General features: G+C 45.8%; 1 protein-coding gene across 3 annotated transcripts; it reads right to left on the bottom strand.

The window, feature by feature from the left end:
* Positions 1–633: 633 nt before the first annotated feature.
* On the bottom strand, positions 634–20,752 carry DDO (D-aspartate oxidase). 3 transcript variants are annotated; one of them, XM_008706221.2, is made up of 5 exons: positions 20,696–20,752; positions 18,637–18,812; positions 15,636–15,744; positions 11,472–11,648; positions 634–2,663 (listed from the first exon to the last, which is right to left on the bottom strand). In XM_008706221.2, exons 2-5 carry the CDS (start codon positions 18,806–18,808, stop codon positions 2,096–2,098), a joined length of 1,026 nt encoding a protein of 341 aa, XP_008704443.1. In that variant the 5' UTR covers positions 18,809–18,812; positions 20,696–20,752; the 3' UTR covers positions 634–2,095. The 3 variants fall into 3 exon arrangements, with proteins under 3 accessions (XP_008704443.1, XP_040483567.1, XP_040483568.1); XM_040627633.1 differs by lacking the exon at positions 20,696–20,752 and adding an exon at positions 19,778–19,887; XM_040627634.1 differs by lacking the exons at positions 18,637–18,812; positions 20,696–20,752 and having other exon boundaries at positions 11,472–11,641; positions 15,636–15,707.
* Between the last annotated feature and the right edge of the window lie 3,958 nt (positions 20,753–24,710).

The following is a 24,710-nucleotide window of genomic DNA, read 5'->3' on the forward strand; positions in this document are numbered from 1 at the left end:
TCCCACACCACCCACCGAAGATTCTAATTTAATATAGCAGGCCGGAAATCAGTATTTTTTTTTTTTTCAAACATCCCAGGTGATCCTAGTGTGCAGCCCGGGAAGGCAGCTGCTGACCAAAATGAATAAACCTGTAAGAGACACGGGGAGTGAATATCTAGCAATTAGTGAGCCTGAAATCAGGGCATGGAGTCCTGACCACGTTCTCAAGAAGCCTTCAGTCTTTCAGTCTTCCAGTTGGACTAGAAAAATTAAAAGCAGACTGGCCTAGAGTAGCAAACAGCAGCTCAGAGTGTGAGGCTCTGTACCCGAAACGGAAATGCTGCGGGGTCTAAACCGCGGACAGAAGGAGCCCACGAGTGCGCTTCAAACCACCGTAAACACAACCGAACCATACCTACTGGAGCGGCTGTGGGGATTTTCATTTTAACCATTAAACATTTTATTTCCCCTCTTTAAAATGCCATTTTATCAGCACTTAGTATTGCTCACGGAGTGCGATGAGTACACGCACGCGCGTATGTGGTCACCCTAGCCAAGTTTGTACGTGTCTCAAATACTTAACACAGAACGATTACGTTCGGGACATATAAACTCCGAAACCTGAAAAGAATCACACACTCACTCCACACAGCTGGTATCCATTTTTTTTATTTCTAGTCATTTCTAAATTTTCAAATTTGCCAATTTATCTGAATTTGATACAATACCACCCCCTGGTGGGAACCGATGGGGAGGAAGCACAAGGGAGAATTTTTAACACTGCAAGGGAAGATTAAGATCCTCCAGTACACTGGTTTTCTCTCTCTCTCTCTCTCTCTCTCTCATTCCCTTCTCTCTTGCCTTCTCTCTCCCTCTCTCTTTAAAAAAAAAAATCATATGCAAAAGCTCAGTGAACAAAACCATAAAGTGGAGCTATGCTGGGGGCTTTCTTCTCCCCACCTTCTCATTGCCAACCTCACCCCCCCCCAACTCCAGGGTGTCCAAAATAGAACTTATTATCACTAAACACAAGCCATCTCCTGCCAAAATTAAAATTATATCTGTTTCTCCAAAGTGTCCTCACTTTAGTGAATAGCACCTCCTTTACCATCCACTAAAGCCAAAACCCTTGTGAGCATTCACAATACATTTGAACACATTAACTCTGAGCAGACCTGAGTCAAGAAACCAGGTTAGATTAATTTATTTCAGCAATTCCCAAACTCATTTTATCATGACACATTTCCCCCTCCTTCCCGGTAGGTTTTTTTTTTTTTTTTTTTTAATAACTTACAAAAAACTCTTTGGATGTATTTCATTCAGAATGCTTGTTCCATCCTAATCAGCAAATTAGCTCTTTGGCTGCACCTGCTACTCAATCTCCAAAAATGCTTAGGCAAAGTCAACCACACAACAAGCGAGTGCTCTATCATTTGTGGTAATGGAAAGTACCACCCTTAGGGGACTGACCCCAGACAGCTATTGAGTTGATGCCAAGTCCATAGGTAACTTCATCCCTGTCTTCTAACCATCATGACCAGCTGAGGGGAGGAAGAGGTTGCCACTAGTACTAGGAGGAATCATGCATCGTCTTCTAGTAAATATAATAAGCCTGGGTTGCATGATCGCCGTGTATTTTATTTAAAGGGATTATAAAGCTCACTCGAGTACAACCCACAAACATTGTGGGCAGCTCTGCAACTGCCAGTGAGTTAAGTGTTTTCCATACATTATCTCTTGCTGTGGATTTATTAGCCAAAAGATGTCAAAATCCCGACAGTTTCCAGCATCCATGTAAATTAGCACAGATCTTTGAACACTGGATCTAAGAGAAATCTTATTCTCTAACAAGTATTTTTACCAAAAATAGAGCTTTATGCCCTACCTATGTCATTAGTACTAGACTTAAGCCTAGTTCTACATTGGTACTAGATTACGTTAGTACTAGTCCGAAGACTACTAGGGATTCATATTGTATCATTTCTGCTTTTGAAAACAAAGATACATCTAATTAAACTTTCACACAATGGAAAAGTTATTGGAATCAGTTGTGGTGCTTAGATTTTATTTTGATCAATAGTTTCTGGGGCCATTTGCTGTCACTTCAAGTCACCTACAGCTTTGACCTGGCAGTGGGGGTCCTGAGGGCTCGGACACACTCGCCCACCAGCCTGGCGGCCTCCAGAGCGGTGCCCCAGTGCACAGAGATGCCCCCGCTCCCGTGGCCGTAGTGGTGGACCACGGGCAGCCTCCTACCGTCCTGGGCTAGGAGCTCCGTCTGCAGCCGCAGGCCTGGCCTGAAGGGCCTTAAGCCCACCTTCTCCCTGATGTCGCAGGCTCCTTGGAGGGAGGGCTCAAGAGCACAGCAACGGGAAAAAATATCTCTGCTAATTCCTGCATCTGGGGACAGATTCCAGTCTCCTTTCTGCCTCGTTCCACCCAGGATTACGTTGGATATGCCAGGATAAATGTACGTCAGCCCACTCCCATCTCGGATAAAATGCTTCACCCACGGAGCCTGAACTCTGAGCACTTGGCCCCGCACGGGGAAGATCTTTGAGTCTCCTGCAAGCTGTCTGCTTCCAAGGCCCGAGCAGTTGACCACGACGTCGAAGGATGGATGAAGCTCCCACAGGTCTCCTATTCGTCGGGGGAGTATCAGGACCCCACTTCCTTTTAACCTGGAAAGAACGAGAGAGACCGATAGGCAAGCCTCAGCAGCTTCCTGCACAAGCCCTCACGGGAAACGACGGACAAGGCCACCGCAGGCAGGGCCCACGCAGGCCAAATTCCAGCCATCGACTGCCTCGCGTTCTTGGAAAGTGGGGCTTCCTAAACTGGGAGCTAAATGAAAACCTGCTTCAAAAACTCAAAACAAAAGAAATGTCTTGTCCTTTTCATGTTTTGCAAAGTTCCTGTATCATACTAGCTGCTTAATAAATACTAAATCCGTATTTTAAATCCCCTAGGCTTTCTTTTTATGCCATTGATCAAGCACCTACATTTGCAGCCTTAGACACCCCATCTCATATTGTGAGCTCTTGCATGTCCTCTGCATTATTCTGGTCTCCCTAACTAGATGTTTGGAACAGGGGTCACACCCCCCTACTTCAGGTCTCACACAGGAATGGTAGCAGGAGACGAGTGCAAAATATTTGCAGCTGATAGACTGACAGTTCTGGTTGATAATCATATTTTGGACCAAGTATATCCATAACAAAAAGCAATGGCTTGGGGCACCTGGGTGGCTCAGTAGGCTGTGCGTGAGACTCCTGGTTTCCACTGGGGTTGTGATCTCAGGGTCCTGGGATCGAGCCCCGCATGCCTGGGCTCCCAGCTCAGGGAGGAATCTGCTTCTCTCCCTCTGCCCCTTCCTCGCTCTTTCTCACACGCGCACACACGAGGTCTCTCTCTCTCTCTCAAATAAATAAATAAACCTTCTTTTTTTTTCCTTAAAAAAGGAAATGGCTTATCTAGGTCCTGTCAATCTTTTTTTTTTAATTGTGGTAAAATACACATAACATAAAATTCACTCCCTTGACCATTTTTAGATGTACAGTTCAACAGCATTAGTTTTAATACATTCCCCTATGAACTTTGTGGCGATACTGACCAACATATTGCAGTGCGTTAATATTCTTTAAAATAGTGAATGTAAACAAAAGACTTAAAAAGAGTTTAGGGGGGCTCTCCCCTTTACCAATCATAAGACTTTGGTCAAGTTATTTAATTTCTGTGAACTTTAACCATAATTTGGAGAAATCAGTACTGACTTCATAGGCTCCCCATGAAAATGAGATGAGACAGCCTCTGGAAATAGTCTGACACCGCACATAACACATTGTAGTTCCTCAGTAATTTTTTTCAGTGGGGGGTCGTGAGGGAAAGGGTGTCATTGCTATGCTATGATAAAATGCAAAGGGGGCGCCTGCTCCCCACACTCACCTATCACTTACGTTCAATGAATAGCCTGTAAGAATGACATTTGGACTTCAAAAAATGTTTTACATTGATAATTATTTGAACATTGTCTTGGTTTTACTTTTAATAGATCGTGGCTTCCACGTGTTGATAAACATTGTGCTCTGTGTTCCACCTGTTCTGATTAAAATGCAGAATTATTCTCCTAATCCAGAGAAATAAAGGAATTTTACCAGCCTGGGGACTTGACTGGACTGAACTGGTTTCCTCAACTATCACCTAGGGATAAGAATGTTGAGTCCACAGGGTTTTTATAAAGATTATGTGTGAATTCAACAAATGCAAATGTCCTTCTCTTCCATTTCAAAGGCCCCCCACTAGTGATAAAAATCCACTCTCTGGGGCTCCTGGGTGGCACAGTGGTTAAGCGTCTGCCTTCAGCTCAGGGCGTGATCCCGGCGTTATGGGATCGAGCCCCACATCGGGCTCCTCTGCTGGGAGCCTGCTCTTCCTCTCCCACTCCCCCTGCTTGTGTTCCCTCTCTCGCTGGCTCTCTCTATCTCTGTCACATAAATAAATTTTAAAAATCTTAAAAAAAAAAAATCCACTCTCTACCTGGAGATTTCTGAAATTACCTTAGCGGTTGGAAGGCACCCCCTCCCCCGCACTTGCTGTGCAGACTGCCTCCCAGCCCCGACCCCCAGGAGGGAACTTACTGAATGTGCCAGGGACCCATCATCCTAGCACTGCTGCGATACAACCACGTGGTGATGCCCAGTCCCTCTTGTTATCCCATGGGCAGAGCATCGGGGGGCACCAGCGTGTAGGCGGAAACCATACCTGGAAGCCGTATGTTAGGGACCAAGCACTTTTACAACTATAAGAGGTAATTATTTTATTCTGGGGGTTTTGAATGACATGGTTGGGGGCATAAGCTTGATGACTTTCCCTGTAGGGCTTCCTGCAACTGAGCAAGACCTCCTTCTAGAGAGGGAGAATGCCTTGTCCCAGCCTCCCATGAGGAAATGCAGGGATGGGGAACTCATGAAGTTGTGCTTGCTAAATAGCACCAGAGCAATGCCTTCTGGTCATCCCGCTAAAACCCAAGGGTGCCCATTTTCACCAAGCCTGAAAGTCAGCCCTCAGCAGGACCATGTCAGCCTGACACATAAACATGGTGGTGGGGGGGGGTGTCTTTAGAGCCCTTCCTTCAACTGACTGAGCCTTTCAGCAAGAGGGAAATTGAGCAGGTGTGGCCCTGAGAGGGATGGGGCTCCACCAGGTGCTTCTTTATACACACACACACACACACACACACACACACACACACACACAGAGGAATATTACTCGGCCATAAAAAAGAATGAAACCCCGCCATTTACAATGATGTGGATGGAACTAGAGGGTATTATGCTAAGTGAAATACGTCACTCAGAGAAAGTTTGTATTCAGAGGCACTGCTGTGAGTCAGGCCACGCGGGAGAACAGAAGCTACAGGAGATGTGAGACAGGGAAAGTAACAGTGAGGCCTGGTTATACCAGTGGGAAGGAAGTACAGAGAGAGAAGCTCAGTGTGGTCAGTGCTGTGGTCAGCGCAGGCCATATCAGAGCCACCGTATAAAGCATGGCCTCCTGAAAGAAAGCAGCGCACCTAAGCTACAGGGTCCCCCAGCACAGAAATGAGGCGCACAGCTTTCTGGATGTTGTCACAGGCAGGACGATCCCGATCCAGCCGGGATGATTTATGTAGGTAGGTTGTCTGGCAAAGAGACAGGCTCGGTTGACTTACTGCCTCTATGATTCATTTCCTGGACGGGGCAAGTACAAAGCAGCAGAATATGACTCCGCTGGCTGAGGATATAAAACATGATCTGCATGGCTGGTTAAACCTCTGAGGGGTTTTGTTCTTTTGTTTGTTCTGGATATTATTGGGTATCATTTCTTTCTTTGAGAGGGAGAGGATCCCTTCTGTTCTTTCAAAAAAGCTAAAGATCTCAATTGTGGTTGAAAACATTTTTGGGAGTCTTTCCTGGAAGTTTATGTTATTTCAGAAGGCTAGAGCTTAGGTTGGAGACATTTTTGTGCGGCTTGCTGAGTGAAAGCCTGTTTTTGAGTCAGAACACTGTAGGCTGAACGCTCACATTGTGTAGAAGGGGTGTAGGAGGCAACACAACAGACCCTGGGTGTGAGGAACAAGCAGGGATTGTGTGGCTTCCCAGCTGGGTTCGCCCTGGTGGAGAAGAGCAGGTGGCAGCCCACAGAGTGAGCCCCAGGGGTCCCTCCCCCTCACCACAATGCCACCCTGCCTCTCTCTTGGCTTGAAATCCTTGCCTGAAAGCCTTGCCTTGTGCATAGAGGAGTCCCTGCCCTACAAAGCCTGCCTCAGGAGGAAAGGAGACATGTGGCTCTCTTCCTACCCCATGTTGGCTTTCTGGCCAGATGTCAAGCCCTAAGGGAAGAGAGGACAGCTGATCTCCACAGAGAGGAGGCCCTGTGTGCTGTCTGTGCAGGCCTCACTTTGTGGGGCCAGGAGGAAGAGGAAGGTATCAGGGGCACAAGACAGTGCTGAAAGGATAGAACAGGGGTTTGGTGGGACAAGGGTGTGTGTGCTGTCTGTCTGAGGCACTCACGTCCCAGCCCACTGTCATGGTGGACATATATATCAAACTGGACCGACAAAGACCTCCACAGGACTCTAGGGGGGACAAGAGCAGCCCCTCAGCCCTCTTCTTCCTGACTCTGTCACCTAAAAACAGACAGGAAGCAGCGTTCTCCAAGGCACGAACCCTAGCTGACTGGTCATCAGGCCAATGGCACTGCTGTCAGGAGGTGGCTCCCACTGGCGCAAAGTACCACCTGACTCCAGGTTATTTTAAGTAGAGTGAAATGCTGACAGCAGGCTTCCGACTAGTGAGAACGTAGCAGGATTTTTCCCAGGTCTTCATCCCACAGTTAGAGATTAGACCTGAAAATAAGGTTATTATGGAAATAAGGGGCCTGTTCTCCAGAAGGTGATACTTTAGAAACAGCCGGAACAAATCATTCAGGTAATATTTGTTTCCATGTGAAAGTGGTTGAGGGCGGCCCCCAGAACTAACACATGTATTCTCAGCCAGAGTGGGAGGGCAGCTGGGATGGGGGCCATGCTGGGGACTGGCCCTCACTCACTATCAGCCTGGGGGTGCCCCTTCCCCACCCAAGGGAAAGCTTTCCACTGCCCAGGGCAGCCCCAGGCAAACCAGGAGGCTTGAGAAGACACCACAGAGAAGGGACACATACACTGGGGGTGATACTGGCTTTCCTGCCTCTGTCCCCTCCTACAGCAATGTCACCCATTCAGGTGCCCCGGGCCCTCATGCTTCCTCTGCCCCACAAAACTCCCCATCTTCCAAGGACCTTATCTACTATTCATCTCTTAAAGCAAAATGAAAACAATGTACCCTCTCTTCCAGGAAGAATTTCTGTTCAAGTTTTTTGTCTAGACTTTATATCCAATGCTTCATTGAAAAATTAGGAGAAACTACACACACACACACACACACACACACACACACACACGTATTACCATAAGTTCAAGACTATTTCTAGGACTTAGAATTTACCCTGGCTAATCCGAGCTGTACCTCCCTTCCACTGCACCACTTAGAGGACCCCACTCTAGCCCTTGTCCAGCTGTGCCTGAGAAATGAGTCTGTGGGGCCAAGGGATGCATCCAGCGAGAGTCCTCCTTCTCCGCTTCCAGTCCATGAACTGGGAACCCACAATCCCCATATTTTCTCCCTACTTCCAGGGCCTACATTGTCTTCCTCTGAGGGGCAGACCATGCCACTGTGTGCACCCTTGCCCAAGGGGTGGCCAAAGGACAGCTACTGGGGGGGAGTCTGAATAGAGCTTGGGCGTATGGACTAGGGTGTCTCATGGCGTGCACCTAGAGTCCCCTGCCGCCATGTTACTGTGCTGCACTTCTGAGAACCCAAGATTGCTAAATGTAAACTGGACCTTTGGTGGTTGCACGTCATGGTTGTTAAAGTAAAGGGATAAATGGTATTTTATTTAATGATTTGTTAGCTTGATTTGGAACTTTTAAGTATTTACACATACCCATACGGGCTCCTGTATGTATTCTTGTCCCAGGCTGGATGTGGTAGAGGAGGGTCTGATGTTGGGTGCGTTCTCTACACTCCAAAATCACAACAGAAGGAAACTTCAGGGCACAAAGGGAAGTAGAAGGGAGACAGAGTAAAGGCAGTTTATTTCTGCATTGAGTATATAAATTTAAAATGTAGAATTGCATCAGGTTTGTTTTAAGGAAAAGATGGAAGGAAAGATTCATGAAAAGAAAATGTTTTTCTTCCTCAATTGGAGTGTATGGAATGCTGTTGTGCCCAAAAGTAAGAAAGTGCTAAAGAGAGAGAGAAGCAGAAATGTCAAAAAGACACGAGAGCAGCTTGAAGGGGCTCCCACTGGCCAAATCTTAGGCAATTCGAACATCAAAATAAATAATAAGAGTAATAGATTGTAATTCATTGAATAAAATAGGAATCCCTGAGTCCATAGTGATATAAATAAATAACTGAATAAATATAGGGGGAGAAAATCTTTCCTTACAGGAGAAAGCAAACTAATGTAGAAGGAGTTAGAAATTACCACTTGACAGGGCACCTGGGTGGCTCAGTCCGTTAAGCCTCTGACTCTTGGTGTTGGCTCAGGTCACGATCTCATGGGTTGTGAGATCAAGCCCTGCATCCAGGGAGCCTCCTTAAGATTCTTTCCCCCTCCCTCCCCACCGCCGTGTGCTCACCCCCACTCAAATAAATAAATAAAATCTTTAAAAAAAGAAACTACCACTTGGCAAACAGAGTAGGAATGATTGAGTCAAGAACCATGACTGAGAGCTAAAGCTAGCAGGCGAAAGTCTGACGAGGAGCAGGGTATTCACACAGCTTCAAGGCGTCTCCTGACTCAGCATTTAGTAATTACAAAGGGAAAATGTAGTAACTTCACATTGGAGAGAACTGGCAGGCCGGGTGATCAAAGTTAATGTCACCAGAAGGGGACAAACCAACACCTTGTGCCTCCTAATATGATGTGCTAAGGAGTCGACATTCCTTCTGTGCGGTTCCACCAAAAACATAGAACCTCAATTTGATCATGAGGAAATCTCTGACAAACCCCAAATGAGAGACATTCTACCAGGCAACTGGTCCGGTCTGTACTCTTCAAAGTTACAAAGGTCATAAGAGACAAAGACAGACGACGGACTGAAGAGGCGTGACAAGTAAATGTAACGTGTGACCGTGGGTTGGATCGGGGACCAGGGGTGTCTATATAAAGGACCTTAATGGGTCCTTTGGGGGGGAACATATGAATAAGGTCCCTACATTACAGTATCAATATAAATATCTAGATTTTTATCATAGTACTCTGTTTATGCAAAAGAATATCCTTGTTCCTAGAAAATATACATGGCAGTATTTAGAAATCATGGGGCATCAGGTCTGCAACGTACTCTTAAGTGGTTCTGGGGAAAAATGTGTGTGTGTGTGTGTGTGTGTGTGTGTGTATATATATATATATATATGACAGAGAGAGTGAAAATGACACACTGTGAGGAATCTGGGTAAAGGGTTATACAAGTTCATCCACTTGCCTTATCTCTGTGTCCATTACCATCGCTGACCCCCCACCATTTCCACACAGAGAAGCCAGCCCTTGCCAGTTTCTGTGATGGGGAACAAACATTCTGTGGAACTCTGTGGGATTCTCCCTTCCCCGAGTCACCCTCATCAGCTGAAGACCACGGGGATTCAGCTAGGTTTTCTAAAGACCTTCCTGAACATGGAAAAAAAAGTCCAAGACAAAGGAGCCAAACAATAGATGTGCGGGCAATAATGAAACTTTAGCCCCAAATTATAAAACTCTCTAATGACACCTCACTTTTTAGACTCAACATTTTGTACACGTTCTTCCATTTCTTACCATAATCAAACAAAATTATGTACCATAATGACAGTAAAGCTCTGCCCCTTGTGGCATGCTTCATAATTTCCCTTTATCTGAATTTAATTAAGATAAAGTATATGATACCTCCATCTCAAATCACTAGCATTAACGCTTCCAATTTTCTACTTCCAGATTTTTATGATATAAAGATAAAAATGAAACCTGCACAACAATGCCACAGAAGCAAAGGTCGTGATGCTGCTAAAACTTGACTGTTGGCCAATGGGCAACTTCATCGAGTGACGGCTCAAAATGTTTATTTATGGCTGATAGCATGCAAACATGGTTTAAGGCCCAGTGAACAAGGCTTGAAAGGATGGGTTTAATGAAAACTGGAACATACAAAAAGAAAATGTCCCATATAAATTGCTAATAGGTAAAAGTGAGAAGGCACTTATAAACCTACAAAGATATATCTTGATACTCCTGACATGAGCCTAACAGACTTAGGCTCCCTCCTCCGTGCTCCCAATCCACCCTCAAAATCTGTACCCCTTACCATGTGAGTTACTGTGATTGTAATTAACACGTATAAACACACACATGCACGCACATACACACACATGCACACCATCACCCCCGTTAGACTCTGAATTCCTTAAGAAAAGTGACCGTATTTTATTTTTTTCTTTTGACCAGCGTCTAACACAGTGCCAGGTTCAAACATAGGTGTTGAACACAGAACTGTGGGATTAATGAATTGTAGGAGTCAATTATCCTATAGCCCCCTCCTGGAACCGATCATCGTTGCCACTGCTTATCGTGAGTCACTTTTCCAACGTTTACACAATAATTCACCTTGTCGTTATTTATCTACCAAATATACAGATTTGGGGACTGAAAGGGCCAATGTTTCACAACTCTCAATACCCTTACCATTTCCGGTCTAAACTAAGGAGAGATTTATTGATGTGTCTCAAATAAAGGTGCTCCTGACGCGTTTCCTAACTAAGTGGAATCAAGAAGTCCTGAAAATCAGGCCAAAATGCAGGCTCAGGGTATTTTGGACTGAACTTGGTGAGGAAGCAATGACCTAATCTAGAGAAGATAAGACCTCTCAGGTTTAGAGGTCTTAATTATAACAAAGAAAATAAGGACGCTATTTTCTTTCTCACTAATGAGAAAAAAAGTTCAAAAACAATTTATAATAAGCTTGAGATTCTCCATCTACAGAACGGGGGCAAATCATACAATTGGATAGCTGGAAGCATACTCTCCAAACGTGTCCATTTTACAAATGAGGAAATCTAAGATGCTGTGTCAGTGAGTGGGTTTTCCTTACTGGTGGGCAGGGGACCAAATCATGCATCATGAAGAAGAATCATGCATCATGCACTGGAAGGAGAAGGATGTGTTTCTGTCCCTGCAGGGTCACTCACTGCTTGTGACGCAAACACTGTCTTCAGGTGGTTTGACACAGCCCTCGCCATTGTGAGCAACAAGACACACTGCAGAAGAACTCTGAGGGATCACAGGGAATGTTCCATATCTATTTCATGAGTAACTATGAAATTATTTTTGGCTATGACAGATAAAGGAAGCAGCAAGGAGCCATTTCAACTGACCTCTTCTCCAACCATGGGAGGTAAGTAGGGCTTTCACATTTCAGAGTCGTGAAAGCGTGACCGAACACATGCTGGGGGAATTTCTTCAGTTCAGCCTCGGTCATCTTTCGAAACCCCAGAACCACATCAGCCCAGAATGGCACTTCTTCCGTGGGAACGCTCCGAAATATCTGCCAACTCAAATACGTAAGTGGAAAAATTTCCTCAAATTTTGTGAAATACATTTCCCATGAACGCCACATGACATTCTCTAAAGCGTTTTTAAAACACACTTTCTGGAGCGACTGGGTGGCTCAGTCTGTTAAATGTCTGCCTTGGGCTCGGGTCACGATCCCAGGGTCCTGGAAGTGAGCCCCACATCGGGCTCCTTGCCCAGTGGGGAGTCTGCTTCTCCCTCTGTCCCTCTCCCTCGCTTGTGCTCTCTCTCAAATTAATAAATAAAATCTTTAAAAATAAATAAACAGGGGCGCCTGGGTGGCACAGCGGTTGAGCGTCTGCCTTCGGCTCAGGGCGTGATCCCGGCGTTATGGGATCGAGCCCCACATCAGGCTCCTCCGCTGTGAGCCTGCTTCTTCCTCTCCCACTCCCCCTGCTTGTGTTCCCTCTCTCGCTGGCTGTCTCTATCTCTGTCAATTAAATAAATAAATAAATCTTTAAAAAAAAAATAAAAATAAATAAACAAAAATAAAAACACACTTCCTGTACACACAAAAAGAAAAAGATCTACTCTTTCATTCTCTTGGGTTCAGATAATTCAGCAGCTAAGTTTGAAGTGTTCATGACTGGGAGGAATAAGATGTTTAAAAAGTTGTGTTTTAAAAACTGGATTTAGCTCTTTTTTTCTAAAAAGCCGTTGCTCAGACTTTCTTTATTGACTTATGACTACGCATTTTTGAGGAAAGGTTTTGGTGTCTTGTAGAACATTTTACATAAGTTGTAAGCATCCATCAGAAGCTTAAAGCTTGTCCTCAATTCCGAACAAAATATCTAAATTGGAGAGATCCGTGGTGGGTGTACAGGAGGCAGAGTACGAATTATGAGTTAAGTTGTGGGTCATCCCCTCGTGCTGTCAGTAAGAGAAGCCGAGTTGTCAGGAGGGGCCCAGTTACTGTGGAGCCACCAGCATGGCCGTCAGGGTGGATGAGGCTGGAAGGGTACCAGTTGTTAACAAGCCAGTATTAGCGCTACTAATAGCTGCTAGGCACGTATTTGGATTTGCAGGTCTTGGGTTGTTTCCATCAACAGGAATATGTGTTGTAAATCGTGACTGCTCTAAAATTGCAAGGGAAATCACTTGAGGGCTGTACACAGTTGCTTATGATATGGTCATTCACACACCAGAATTTATGTATCTCTAAGTAATTCATTCAGAAGGGTCCCCAGGGAAGGTATGAACGTTGTTTGCTGCAGGGCTCCGTGCTGGGCTTCTTGCTGTCTCACCCTGCACACTCTCCCTGGGCTAAATTGTCCCTCCCATATCTTCACCATCACCTACAGGCTAAACACTCAGGGGCTATGTCTCCAGCCCTCCTCTCTCTACTGAGCTCCAAAACCAGACCAAGACCTATGTTGACTTTCTCTCTCCCCCCATCCCACATGCCATCAACTGTCAAGTCTCAAGTCCTATCAACTCTCTTGTCAGGCATTTCTCAAATCCATCTACTCTCTGTCCCCATGGTCAACACCTAATGGGTTGTACCACCATCTCTCTTTCTCCACACATCTGTTCTCCAAACTACAGGCAGGAAATTTTTGACATGAAAACATGATCAGTTCCTTCAATGTGTAAAATCTCAATGGCTTCCCATTATCCTGAATGTTTTTCAGTCCCCACAACACACCACAGTCGTCCTAGACTCAGGTCTATGCACATGAGTTTCCCTCTACCTGGAATGCCACCCCTTGTGTCCCTGACCCTGTCTCTGCTCCCTTCACTTCTACAATGTCGCCAGACTAATCTACATTCATCTGGGTAGTCCCTGCTGAAACATCACTTTGTTCCAGGTAGCTTCTTGAACTTCCCAGAGCAAGTTTATTCCCCAGTGATATACTTCCATAGGACCCTGTACTCTTCCCTTGGTAGCTCAGGTCTTATTCGCAACAAGTTAGATTTAGGACATTGTCGACAGACCATAAGCTATATGAGGGCAGGACTTGTGTCTTTTTTTCTCAAAAATTCACTCAACATATATTTATTGAGCATTGGCTACGTGTTAAGCAGTGTGTACTAAATGGCTCCTTACTATATCACTAATACCTAAGAGAGTACCTGATACTGGCCAATGCTGAATAAATTGTTTTGAAGAAATGCATCGATGAACAGATGAATAAGGCTACACGCTTACGCCAAAGATTCTCAGGACATTCATGCCCTTGTCTTCAATTGACTGATTCAAATCCTGTGTGTGTGTGTGTGTGTGTGTGTGTGTGTGCACACAAGTGGGACAAGAACCACTCATGTGAGAGAAATAAAATAACTCTATTTTAGACTAGCCTGAAGTACACTCTTTTTAATATCCTCGATGGTGGCAAAATTTAGTCTTGAAAGGACATTGCAATTTTAGACACAACTGTTTTCAAAAATTACTTAGAGACAAAGTTAGTTAGTTTGGTCACATTGGTTTTGGACAAAATTGTGGCCATAAATCAAGAACAATTTTTCTATGTGACTCATCAGCTGGATTTGGAATTAGAGTATCAATCAATGGTAGAGAAGGTAGAGAAGAAGCGAAAGTGGCTACTTGTGTAGACTGTGGGAAATTACTGACGTCAACACCATTAGTGATGGTGAGGGAGGGCAGGAAGAGGAAAAGGGCAGAAATCTGCCTGATGCAGGTGTGTTCACTAGCAAAAAATGTCAGCGGACAGCCTGATCGCCAAGGAGGAGAGGGGGCAGGTTTTTCTAAACAGTACTAAAGATGCAGTGGCTTTGAGAACTTAGTAAAAAGCAAGCATCCCTCTGTTCTTCAGAAAGCTATGGGGCATTACTGTGTTATCACATAGGATATCACAGATAACATATGTGTTATGTCATAAATTAAAGACATAAATTATAAAGTGATAGAATGGTCAGTGATCTCTTTTTAAGAAGATATAGAAAAATATTGTCATATTCTAAGTGCTAGTCTGTGCTAGAAATGCCAAATAGGATTTCTAACTCTTTCATTTAATTATACAAGTCTCCTGAAATCAGATATTAAGAATCAAGTAAATGGGTGCCTGGATGGCTCAGTCGGTTAAGTGTCCAATTTTCAGTTTCAGCTCAGGTCATGATCTTAGGGTCACATGAGATCAAGTCCTGTGTCTGGCTCCATGCTGGGTGTGGAGGCTGCTTAAGATTCTCTCTCTCTCCCTCTCTCTCTGCCCCTCCCCAACCACCCCCACTCTCCTCGCTCACTCTCTCTCTCCAAAAAAAAAAAAAAAAAAAAAAAAAGAATCAAATAGAAATGTCCTAACCACTTCAAAAATATGGTTCCTCAATGGCACGTCAAAAGGTGACTTTAGTTACCTACAACATTTCCTTTTTTGGGATCTCTCATTCTCCAGCATCATTCCTGTTGGCTTTCCATCAGCCATGTGACCCCCACATAGCCCAAGCTCGGTGTTTACCTGCTATAACTTTTTTTAGCCATATTTACAAATCACTACATAATCCCTGAGGAAATTTAAAATAGTATTTGTGATGAGAAACTGTAATGGTTGTTTAAAAGTCTAATATTATAGGGGCACCTGGGTGGCTCAGTCTGTTAGGCGACCGACTCTTGATTTCAGCTCAGGTCATGGTCTCAGGGTCCTGGGATCGGGGCTGGCATTCAGCTCTGTGCTCAGCCTGGAGTCTACTTGAGATTCTCTCTCTCCCTACGCCTCTGTCCCTCCCCCTGCTCACTCGCTCACTCTCTCTCTCTCTCTCTAAAAATAAATAAATAAAATCCTTTTTTTAGAAGTCTAATACTATATATACTAATATGTAGTATATAAATAATATACTAATAACTTGTCTTTCTTGAGTTCTTCGGAGTAAAGCCTAACATGTTTTCCAAAATCCTCCCACATCTAGTTCAGCAATCCGCTCACAGCAGATGCTCAAACAATATTTCATGTTGAATTCTAAAGTCCGTTAAGATCATTCTAAATTCTAAAATAACTTCAGATTTCCTCTCTTACCCAGACACCAGATGAACACCAGCATCTTCAGCTTCTGCAGAATTGGCAATTGCAAATAGGTGGTCAAAGGTCTCTCTAAACCACTGCTTCTGCTGGGGAATGGGTGTGTCTGTAACCATGGGGGAAAGCAAAGCAGAACAGAAAGGAAGTGGCAATGATAACTATGCTTCAGACAAGCCCCTTCCTAGAAACTGGGAGAAAATAAAGGGGCAGGGAGGAATGTTTAGATAAGGCACCACGTTGTGGTGGGGAATCCATCAGCAACCAGAGTTTTGAATCTTGACGCATCTGTTGACTTCTGTTCATGTAAAGATTAATCATCACAGGGTAAATTGTCCGATCAGGACAAAATCTGACATATGAACCATCTGGAAGGTGGTCTTTGGCACGAGACACATTCCAGACCTTGACAGGTCCATAACCAATCTGAACAGAAGTTAGTTCAGGCCGAGTGAGGTATCCAGCTGGCCACACAGTTGAGACGATAGAAGAAAGAGCCTAGAACCTCTTTCCTGGGGCCTGAAAACATGGTGGGTAATAAGGGAAGATCTGTGGGGCCCAGGTCAGCCAGAACAGAGAACAGACTGTACATCAACAGGAAGCCTAGTTTCCTTACCCTCCGATTCAAGGAGACAAGGTCTGCATTGTGGAGCCGAGCTCCTCAGGAAGGACTTGCTGCAGCCCCATCCAAGGCTGCCATTGCCTCCATCCCCCTCCACTCCTTGGAATCATGCAATAGCTTAGGGTGGCATTCCCCGGGGCACTAGAACATGCAGGCGCCACACTGGGCACCACATCTCTGTAGATCAGTGCTCCCTGTCAGCCAGGCATCCCCGCCAGAACGTAAGAGGCTAGACCCAGATCCAGCTTTGAAGGGTGCAGGCCTATCAGAGAGGAAATAAGGGTTATAGTTCAAACCCCAAAATAACAATGTCCACTGTAGGCGCAGAGAGTGAGCAGAATCTGGAGGTGCCGACAAATCCAAATGGGGTGAAGAATTTGGCCATCTGATCCCTAGGGAAGGGTCGTGAGGGAGAATCCAGGGTCAGGCTAGGGACTGGGGAACAATAATCCTGAGGGGCAGCTATGGGGGGAGCCACAGAGGAGGTGAGGGAACTGGGGCAGAGAGGATGCCAGGTAAGCTCTGCCTGGAGAGATGTCTCTAGAGTTCGCAGCAGAGATGAAAAGGCCTCTGGAGACATCCTGCTCCCCAGAGTCCCGAGGTCAATGAGGGCACTTCAGGTAGCAGGGTTTTATAACAACTTGCTTGCTAGAGTGCCAATAAATATTTCTCTAATAGTGGATCTGTGCTATCGTCTTTAAACACGTGCCCATGTGAACTCCACACTGTCTTCCAAAACTGCAGACTGGGCCACTGGTTTAGAAATCAGGACGGAATAAGCTGCAAAAAGAGCTAAATTAGGCCTCACATGGATTATACCCCAACAATCTAAGCCAGCATCTGGGGCTGTACTGAAACGCATCCCCTTGTTCCCATTTCAGACCTTAACAACAAACTAGTGGCTGCCCCTCACACGCTGTAGGAGCCACCCCAGAAGAACGGACGATTCAGCTCAGCACAGGGGCGCAAGTCGGCCCGGTGATCCGATTCACGTTCAAGTGCTGGTGAGAGAGCTCCGTAGCTGGAGTAGTGGTACTAATCGCCATGGTTGCTGCAGCACTCACCAGGCACTGTCCTAACTGCTTTACGGGTATTAACTTATTAATCCTCACGGCAACCCTGTAGGACAGGTGTGGTCCCCATATGGTACTGACATGTATGAGCACAGAAGATATCAGGGCTATCACTGGGGCTGGTCTGAAAGAAGCCCAAAGAGTAGACTCTAGTCCTTATCCGGAAGCACCAGACACGCATTCTCTGGCCCAGGGGCCCCCACCACCTAGCCAAAGGGCAAGCTCGAGCCTCGGTGACCTGCCTGGACTCAGATGAGCTTCCTTGTCAGATGACTCCACGACTATCACACAGCCTTCTGACCACTCACCCGGGCCCGCTGCAAGCCAAGGGGCTCCCGGACAATGGACGCAAGAGCTCCGGTCACAAGAAAGGTGCCCAGAAAGTGTGAACACGCATTCTGCAAATGCACCAGGTTCCTCAGCTTATTTCCTGTGCACGTGTAACTCTGATTTAATAAAATAAAATAAAGTAAAATAAAAGCTAAAATTAAAGGGAAAAAAAAGAGTAGAGGAGGAAGTGGAGACAGTGAGTATAAACCTCATTGGCTGCAAAATGATTTTGGGTTTTATTTAATGCCGTTTCCCTCCTCCTATTTCATGTGAAGAATACAGAATGGAAAGGGTCTGTGAACACGTTTTAAAAAATCAATGCATCTGTAGGCCCGAATACATATGACTGGCTGTTTGTATATTGGCTTAGAAGCGAGGATAGTTTTAGTCCCATTACAAGTAATTTCTGACCTGGTGGTCATGACTGGTGGGTGGAAAGCCTTAGAGTTGCCAGTCGTGGTAATCATGAATGCCCTTCACCACATACTTCTGGCTGGCTGCCTTCTGGGAGCCTTAGACACTTGGACGTCCCGGCCACCTTCAGAGGGGTGGGAGCAGGGGACTAGTGCTGTCCCACCACCTGTCATCAGAAGTGATGAAAGTTGCTTCCTGGCCAGAGCCTTTAATTGCTAGGGTGAGACCCCCCCCCCCAAAAACGGGTACTGACGACATCCAAGTCAGCAGCTACCCCAGCCACTTAGGTCCCCAGATGATGAACAGAGAGTCCTTGCTGATGCTCGGTCAACAGACATGTGGTTCGAGCCAGAGACGAACCTTTGTTTTTTAAGCTGCTAAGATCTGGAGGTTGTGTTTGTCCTGCAGCATAAGCGAGCCCATCCTAACAGATGACCCAGTGAGATGTTTTAAGTGAACATTACAGGTGCATGCCTATCCAGCTGTCTTTGTCCACAGAATTCCACTCATAGCATCCCAACATCTATCGTGTCTGACAGAGGAGCTCAGATCCCTCTCTCACCTGGATAGACATGAGGAATAAGCATGCCGGCAGCCACATCGCTTGTGGTGTCAGGACTGAACTTGTCAGAGACGACTGCAATGGAGCCTTCCGGGACCAGTTTGGAAATGCACACAGCAGTAGAGAGCCCCACCACACCTGCCCCCACAACTGCAATCCGTACTGGGTCCATGGGCCTGTGAGGAGAGAGAGTGGGCTCTAAACCTTGTTTAAAGGTTCTTCCATCCAGCACGAAGCCCGGACCTAAGGGTTCTTTCCTTAGGTCCACAGCTTCTCAAAAGGTCTTTCCCGTCAGCACTTCTCATGGGATAAAGAGAGCCCCCCCCATAAGTTCTATTTCTGCTAAATGCTGGGGTATTAGGCAACAAGGTCTCGATGGAGTTTCAGACATTAGCACAAAACCAGCCTGAAGTTGCCCTTAGAGCTCACTACAGGTAAATGCGTTTGCATTTGGGGGGAGATTTCTACTCATTCTCCCCCTTCCTAAACCACTTTCCCTGTGGGCACAGCCTAGGGAAGGTTGGTGAATTTCGCAACGTAGACAAGAGCAGTGGAGATGCCATCTCTACACCCAGAAACCTCCTAGGAGCGGCCACTGAGGGTAGATGAGCCATGGGGCAAATTTAGAACTCAGCTCTTTACAAACTGGTTTTTAGTTAAAATGACAAGACAAAAAGTTTGAACAACTGAACCCCGCATTCCCTTCTCTTTCCCCTCTAACTGGAAACCTACTTTCCTCTCCCCTTCCCTGCCTCTGTCACTGCTTTCCCACCCCACGCCCCTCATCCCTCCACCCCCCCCAAGCCCTGTGCCTGGAACCCCACCCTCAGAGAGCAAACTTTCCAGATAAGGAATCTAGATTCCTTCCTGTGACTCAGGTGCTGATTCGGTCACATGTTGAGGTGGGGCAACCCATGGCCTCCTAGCCTCAGCTCCCTCATCTGCAAACCAGACCATGTGAATTCTTCACTAGCTTGTTTATGTTGGAAATAAGAAAGACCCACAGAGGTTCTCTCGCAAAGGCAGCTCCTTCTGAGAGTCAGTATAGAAATGCAGGAGGCGGACATCCAGAAGCCTGAGACGGGCACCCAACGTGGGAACTAGAGTGTTGAGAGGGCCCAACACCCTCCCTCTTCCTCACCACTGGGCAGCAGGGGCTCGGCTGTCAGCTTCCCCAACCGCTGTTGCTTTCCTGCTTGTCTTTCCACTTCTGTTCCCACTCTCTAACTCTCTCTGTAGGTCCCAGCCTGAAACTCTAGAGAGAGAAAATGCAATTCTTCCAGTCGGTCATTGTCATCTTTATCAAAGTTCTAGTACCAGGTGAGCCCACTGGGCTAAGCCAGCCTATAAATGTGCCTCTTGGCACAGTTGCCGTTTCCTGTCCAGCCACCCAATAGGCAGGGCATCAGGTCCCATGGTTCAAATCATGGCTACCTGCCCATAAAATTCACCTTTTCCCTGGAGGGCGTTGGGCAGTTCCGCTGTGAGCGGGGCAAACATGGCGGGGCTCAGCTGTCAGTGGTTTCTTCCAGCCCTGAAGGTCTCTGTCTCCATGATAATTTAAAGTCCTCCAGTGAGGCTTAATATGTGTTATTTCTATTTCTCAAGCAGTATATGCATTTCCTCAGCCATTATTTAATCTGCTTCCTCCCCAATGGGCTGGCTAGTTGAGAAGGAACAGGATTGCCAGGACAGAGGGAAGGGTCTGGGGCAAGGGAGAGACCAGCGGACGGGGTTGGGGGGGCAAGCTGGAAGAGCATAGCCCCACTCATGTCCCCTGGAGGTAGAAGACATCCACAAAACCCCCTGCTGGCTTTCCTATTTCACAGGCTCCCCTGCCCAGCAACTTTCTCAAAATAGCTCTAATAAATTAAGTTGAGAGGGAAAGTAATCTGTGGCTGAGAACAGCCAGCTGCCAGGGAGGAGAAAAGTGAGCCAGCAAGGTGGGTACATCCTGGCCCAATGACCTGTGAATCACTGTCACCTGATCCCATTAAGCCCCAAACCCCCAGAGTACATACAGAATGACCCCTAGCTGCAAACAGAAGGATTCAAGTACCTGTCTCTGCAAAAGCAGTCTTGGAACCCACAGAAGCCTCTGGCACCAACACTTGTTTTCCCAGTGAGTGGTTGGTCTAGTGCCCTGAGAGACAGAGGGAAAGTAAAACTGCTTCCTATTGGGGAATTTATTAGGGACATTCCCTCTAATCTTCCTCTCCATTGGCCCATATCCCCGTGTCTCTGTAACTTATTTCCCTGGAGAAAGGAGGGTTTAACTTCATTTTGTAAGCTCTGTGGGACTGTGGCTCTGCCGAGCCCCTGGGAGCTGGTCCACGCTCAGCAGCTCTTCTCTTTCTAGTTTATAAACCCGCTATCTCGCCATCAGTCTGGGACTTCTCCAGCTGATTTGTAGGCATGGTAAATAACAGGTGAACCTGTCCAACTTCCAGCAAGTTCTGGCCAGAAGCAACACTGGTTTCCTCACTTGTCTCTTCTGGGTCAGCGGGCTGGGGCGGGAGTGGGGGTAGGTGAGGGCAGAATAATGTTGTGGATCACTAAGAATTGACCTGATTGCAGTTGGAAAAAATTACTCAGGAGATAATCGAGGATAAAAACCAAATGATTCTCTAGCCCACAGATTCAAATATTTGCTGAGTGTCTACCATGTGGTAGACACTTGACAATCAAGAAGTTGTTGATGGGGAAGCACACCGATGAATCAAAATAATAATATTGTAATTAATACGTATTTAGCATTAATCTTGGGCTACGTGCACGTATGGCACCATATAACACAACCAGCCTCCGAGGTAGTGAGATACTATTATTATCCCCATTCTATAGATGGGTAAGCTGAGGTTCCAAGAGAATAAGGATGAGCCCAAGCTCTCCTAAGTAGCAAAGACCATTCTGAGTGTCAGACCCCAAGGCTCAAGGTCTTAACCAAGTGCACACTTTGGCATCATGACCTGTCTGTTTTACCTGAGCAAGTCACTTCACTTCTGAGTTTCGATCTCCCCTTTTGAAAATCGGGAGTGAGCTAATTTCTCTTATAAGTTGTTGTAAGCATCTGCATTAAAATATGTAAAATTCTTTGTGTTAAAATATGTAATATTCTTTGTGCATGTGGCATATATATTTTATCAAGCACTTGCTGTAAGATCAACCACCATTTAGGGAGCACTCGCTCTGTCCAAAGCATGATGCAGGGACCACAAGAGATTCAAGGATTTCTAAACTGATGTTTTCTCCCCTCAAGAAGGGAAACAAGGCCGAGCAAGACAGTCCTCTAATATGTAGCAGTTACTGTAGGTGCTGTGGGGGCCCAGAGAGAGGGGAGCGTGGTGGACCCACGTGGCCAGGCCAGGAGAGAGGATGGGAAATGAGGAAGGTTTCAAAGAATCCGTGGGACGTGGATGGACAAAGAAGAGGAGGGAGAGAACTATCAGGAGGGAGGAGGGAGTGAGCAAAGGCACAGAAGCAGGAAGTTTCAAGGGAGCTGAGGAAACAGCGTGTGTCTCCATGGGGAGGTGTGGCTGGGAGCAGAGCGCAACATCTGGCAAGGAAGGACAACATTTGAAAAGTGATGGGAGCCATGGAAGATACCTGAGGGCGTTCCTTCTCCCTGCCAGGGGCAGGACGCTACTTCCCTCTGAAAGCAAAAAGAAGAGGAAACATTTTGAAATGAAACCAAGAACACAAGCTGTGTGTGTAAACAGCTAATAGGTCTTTTATTTTTTGCTCCACATAACCGTAACCACGTTGCTTGAAAGAAGGGTCATTAGGAAAACCGAGAGGAAAACTGATTTAGGTGTCATTGAGGGTGGGAGTTAAAAGCGGCATCAGGGCCATCTAGTGGGGTCTTGTGTTATCATTTTATAGACAAGTGGCTGAGGTCCAGAAAGTTGAAGGGACCCCCCTGAGATTGCAGGTGAGCTCAGCGTCACACTCCTCCCCAACAATTTTTCAGAGACTTTGCACTGCAGGCTCTGGAGGTCCACAGAGCCTCCCTTGAGCTGTGTATTAGAGCCCCCCTCGCTCTGCTCTCCATGGGTGTCAATGGCTTGTGATGTGTTGGCCTTGCTGGTGTGTTAGTCCGCCAGTAAATAAAAAGCCTTAACCCAACAGAACTTGAATTTTTGAGAAGACTATTAAGGAAGCAAGGCTCGTGGGACCAGGGATTCAGCTATGTAGGCTACAGGTTAGGGCAGGGAAAGAGGGAAGGAGTGAGCTCAGGATGACTTGACTCTCTGATATATTGGCTAGCCCTGACTCGAGACACGGGAGTAGGGCAGAATCTATAATTGAACCCTTTCTTCTTTGTAAAATAATTTACTTCCAAGATTCGCTTTCTGGAACATCCATGAAAATCTCCTGATGAGCAGGTGAGCCTAGGGAGAGGCAGGGAATGGGTGAGGAAGATGAATTTACTTGGGCAAATAGCAGTTGTCAGTAAATACTGGTGCAATGTGGACTTTAGAGATTAAACAAGCAGCTGTTACTGACTCCTGGCAAATTCAGATAATTCGTCTCTGTTGGGGGAAGTTACCGTGGACTCTGGCTTCCATAGTCAGCTTAAACAATCTTGAATAAGAAAACATTCCTCTTCACCATCTACAGGAATTTATGAAGTACCCCTTTGGATATGTCATTTTATAGAATGAACCCTTTGTGTTTAGCATGCTTTCAGTAAGTATTTGAGAGGCGTGAGAGAAAGAGGGAGAGAGAGAAGCAGACTCCCACTGAGCAGGGAGCCCTAATCGGGGTTCAATCCCAGGACCCTGAGATCACGACCTGAGCTGAAGGCAGAAGCTTCACCGGCTGAGGGGCGCCCAGGAATGCTGTTTAAACAATAGCATCTATAGAGCTGTCTTAATCCTTTTACTTGCCTCTGCTGCTGACACTAATACTTCACCAATTCTAATATATGAGACATAGGCATATCCAACAGCTAAATTTCAAGAGCACAGAAAAAAATAATGAAACCATAGGAAAGAAAAATCCCAAACCTATGGCAGACTTGTCTGAAATGTGTTCCTCTAACAGGTAAGATTATGCCGTAATTTTGCTGTTGAAATAAATATTCGGATATTAAACTGAACGTATGTGCAAAATATGGTTTTAGGTGAAGTTGGGGAAACAAAATTTAGTAGTTAAAAAAAAAGAGTGAAATCTTCCTGTAAAAAAGATTTTTCAAGGCAAAAATACTTTTTTTTTTTTTTTACATTGATAACAGATCCAAATGGTACTTAAAGTCAATTTCCTGGATGATCTGCAAACAAAAAGTTTGCAATGCACGAAAATGCCACAGCTTCTCTGTACTGTGAAGGGGACTTAGGGAGAGAATAAGGCAAATTCAGGAAAGATAAGAATATCAGACTAGAAAACTCACGCCTGGCGCTGAGCAGACAGGTGTCCTTTAACTAGATGTGACACAAAGCACACTTGTCTGCTCATTCAAGCCCTCTTGCTTCAGGGTGCTGGAAAGCAAGCTATCTTTTTCTGTAGCTATTGTTTTTACGGTTAAATTAGGAAGACAAACATTTTTTGACAGGGCATTTCTTTTCTTTTTTTAAGTTTTACTTATTTGAGAGAGAATGAATCTCAAGCAGACTCCCTGCTGAACGTGGAGCCTGAAGTGGGGCTTGAACACACGACCCTGAGATCATGACCTGAGCTGAAACCAAGAGTCGACGCTTCACCGACTGCACCTCCCGGGTGCCCCAACGGGGCATTTTTGAATAAAATTTGAATTTAGAGCTGTGATTCTCAAAGAGGAGAAGGAATATCAGAAACAAAATCTTCAAGGGGCTTGGTCAAAGGCTCCCATGCCCTTTTGTTCCAGTCCCCAGGGGGGCAGGGGGTCCCTGGTCCTGATGGGAGGGTGTGATATTCCCTCAGGCTTGCATGGCTGGAGTCAGGGGGACATTTGAGAATCAATAATATGTAAGAACAAATAGGGGGAAATATTTTATGGCAGTAATAAAGCATGTAAAAAAATGAGAATTCTCATCTTGGTTTTATTTCTTTTACTTTTACAAAACAATTGTTTTAGGATTTTCTTACAAAAAATT

Source organism: Ursus maritimus, unplaced genomic scaffold (assembly GCF_017311325.1).
Source record: "Ursus maritimus isolate PB19 unplaced genomic scaffold, ASM1731132v1 scaffold_13, whole genome shotgun sequence".
Taxonomy (NCBI): domain Eukaryota; kingdom Metazoa; phylum Chordata; class Mammalia; order Carnivora; family Ursidae; genus Ursus; species Ursus maritimus.

What these genes read in the sequence shown, in the direction of transcription:
- DDO (XM_008706221.2), bottom strand. Translation starts at nt 18,808, where the DNA reads ATGGACCCAGTACGGATTGCAGTTGTGGGGGCAGGTGTGGTGGGGCTC. An exon ending in GGTGTTCATCTGGTGTCTGG is followed by an intron (nt 11,649 to 15,635) that starts GTAAGAGAGGAA and finishes TACGTATTTGAG; the next exon opens with TTGGCAGATATTTCGGAGCG. An exon ending in CTCCCATGGTTGGAGAAGAG is followed by an intron (nt 2,664 to 11,471) that starts GTCAGTTGAAAT and finishes CGTTCTTTCCAG; the next exon opens with GTTAAAAGGAAGTGGGGTCC.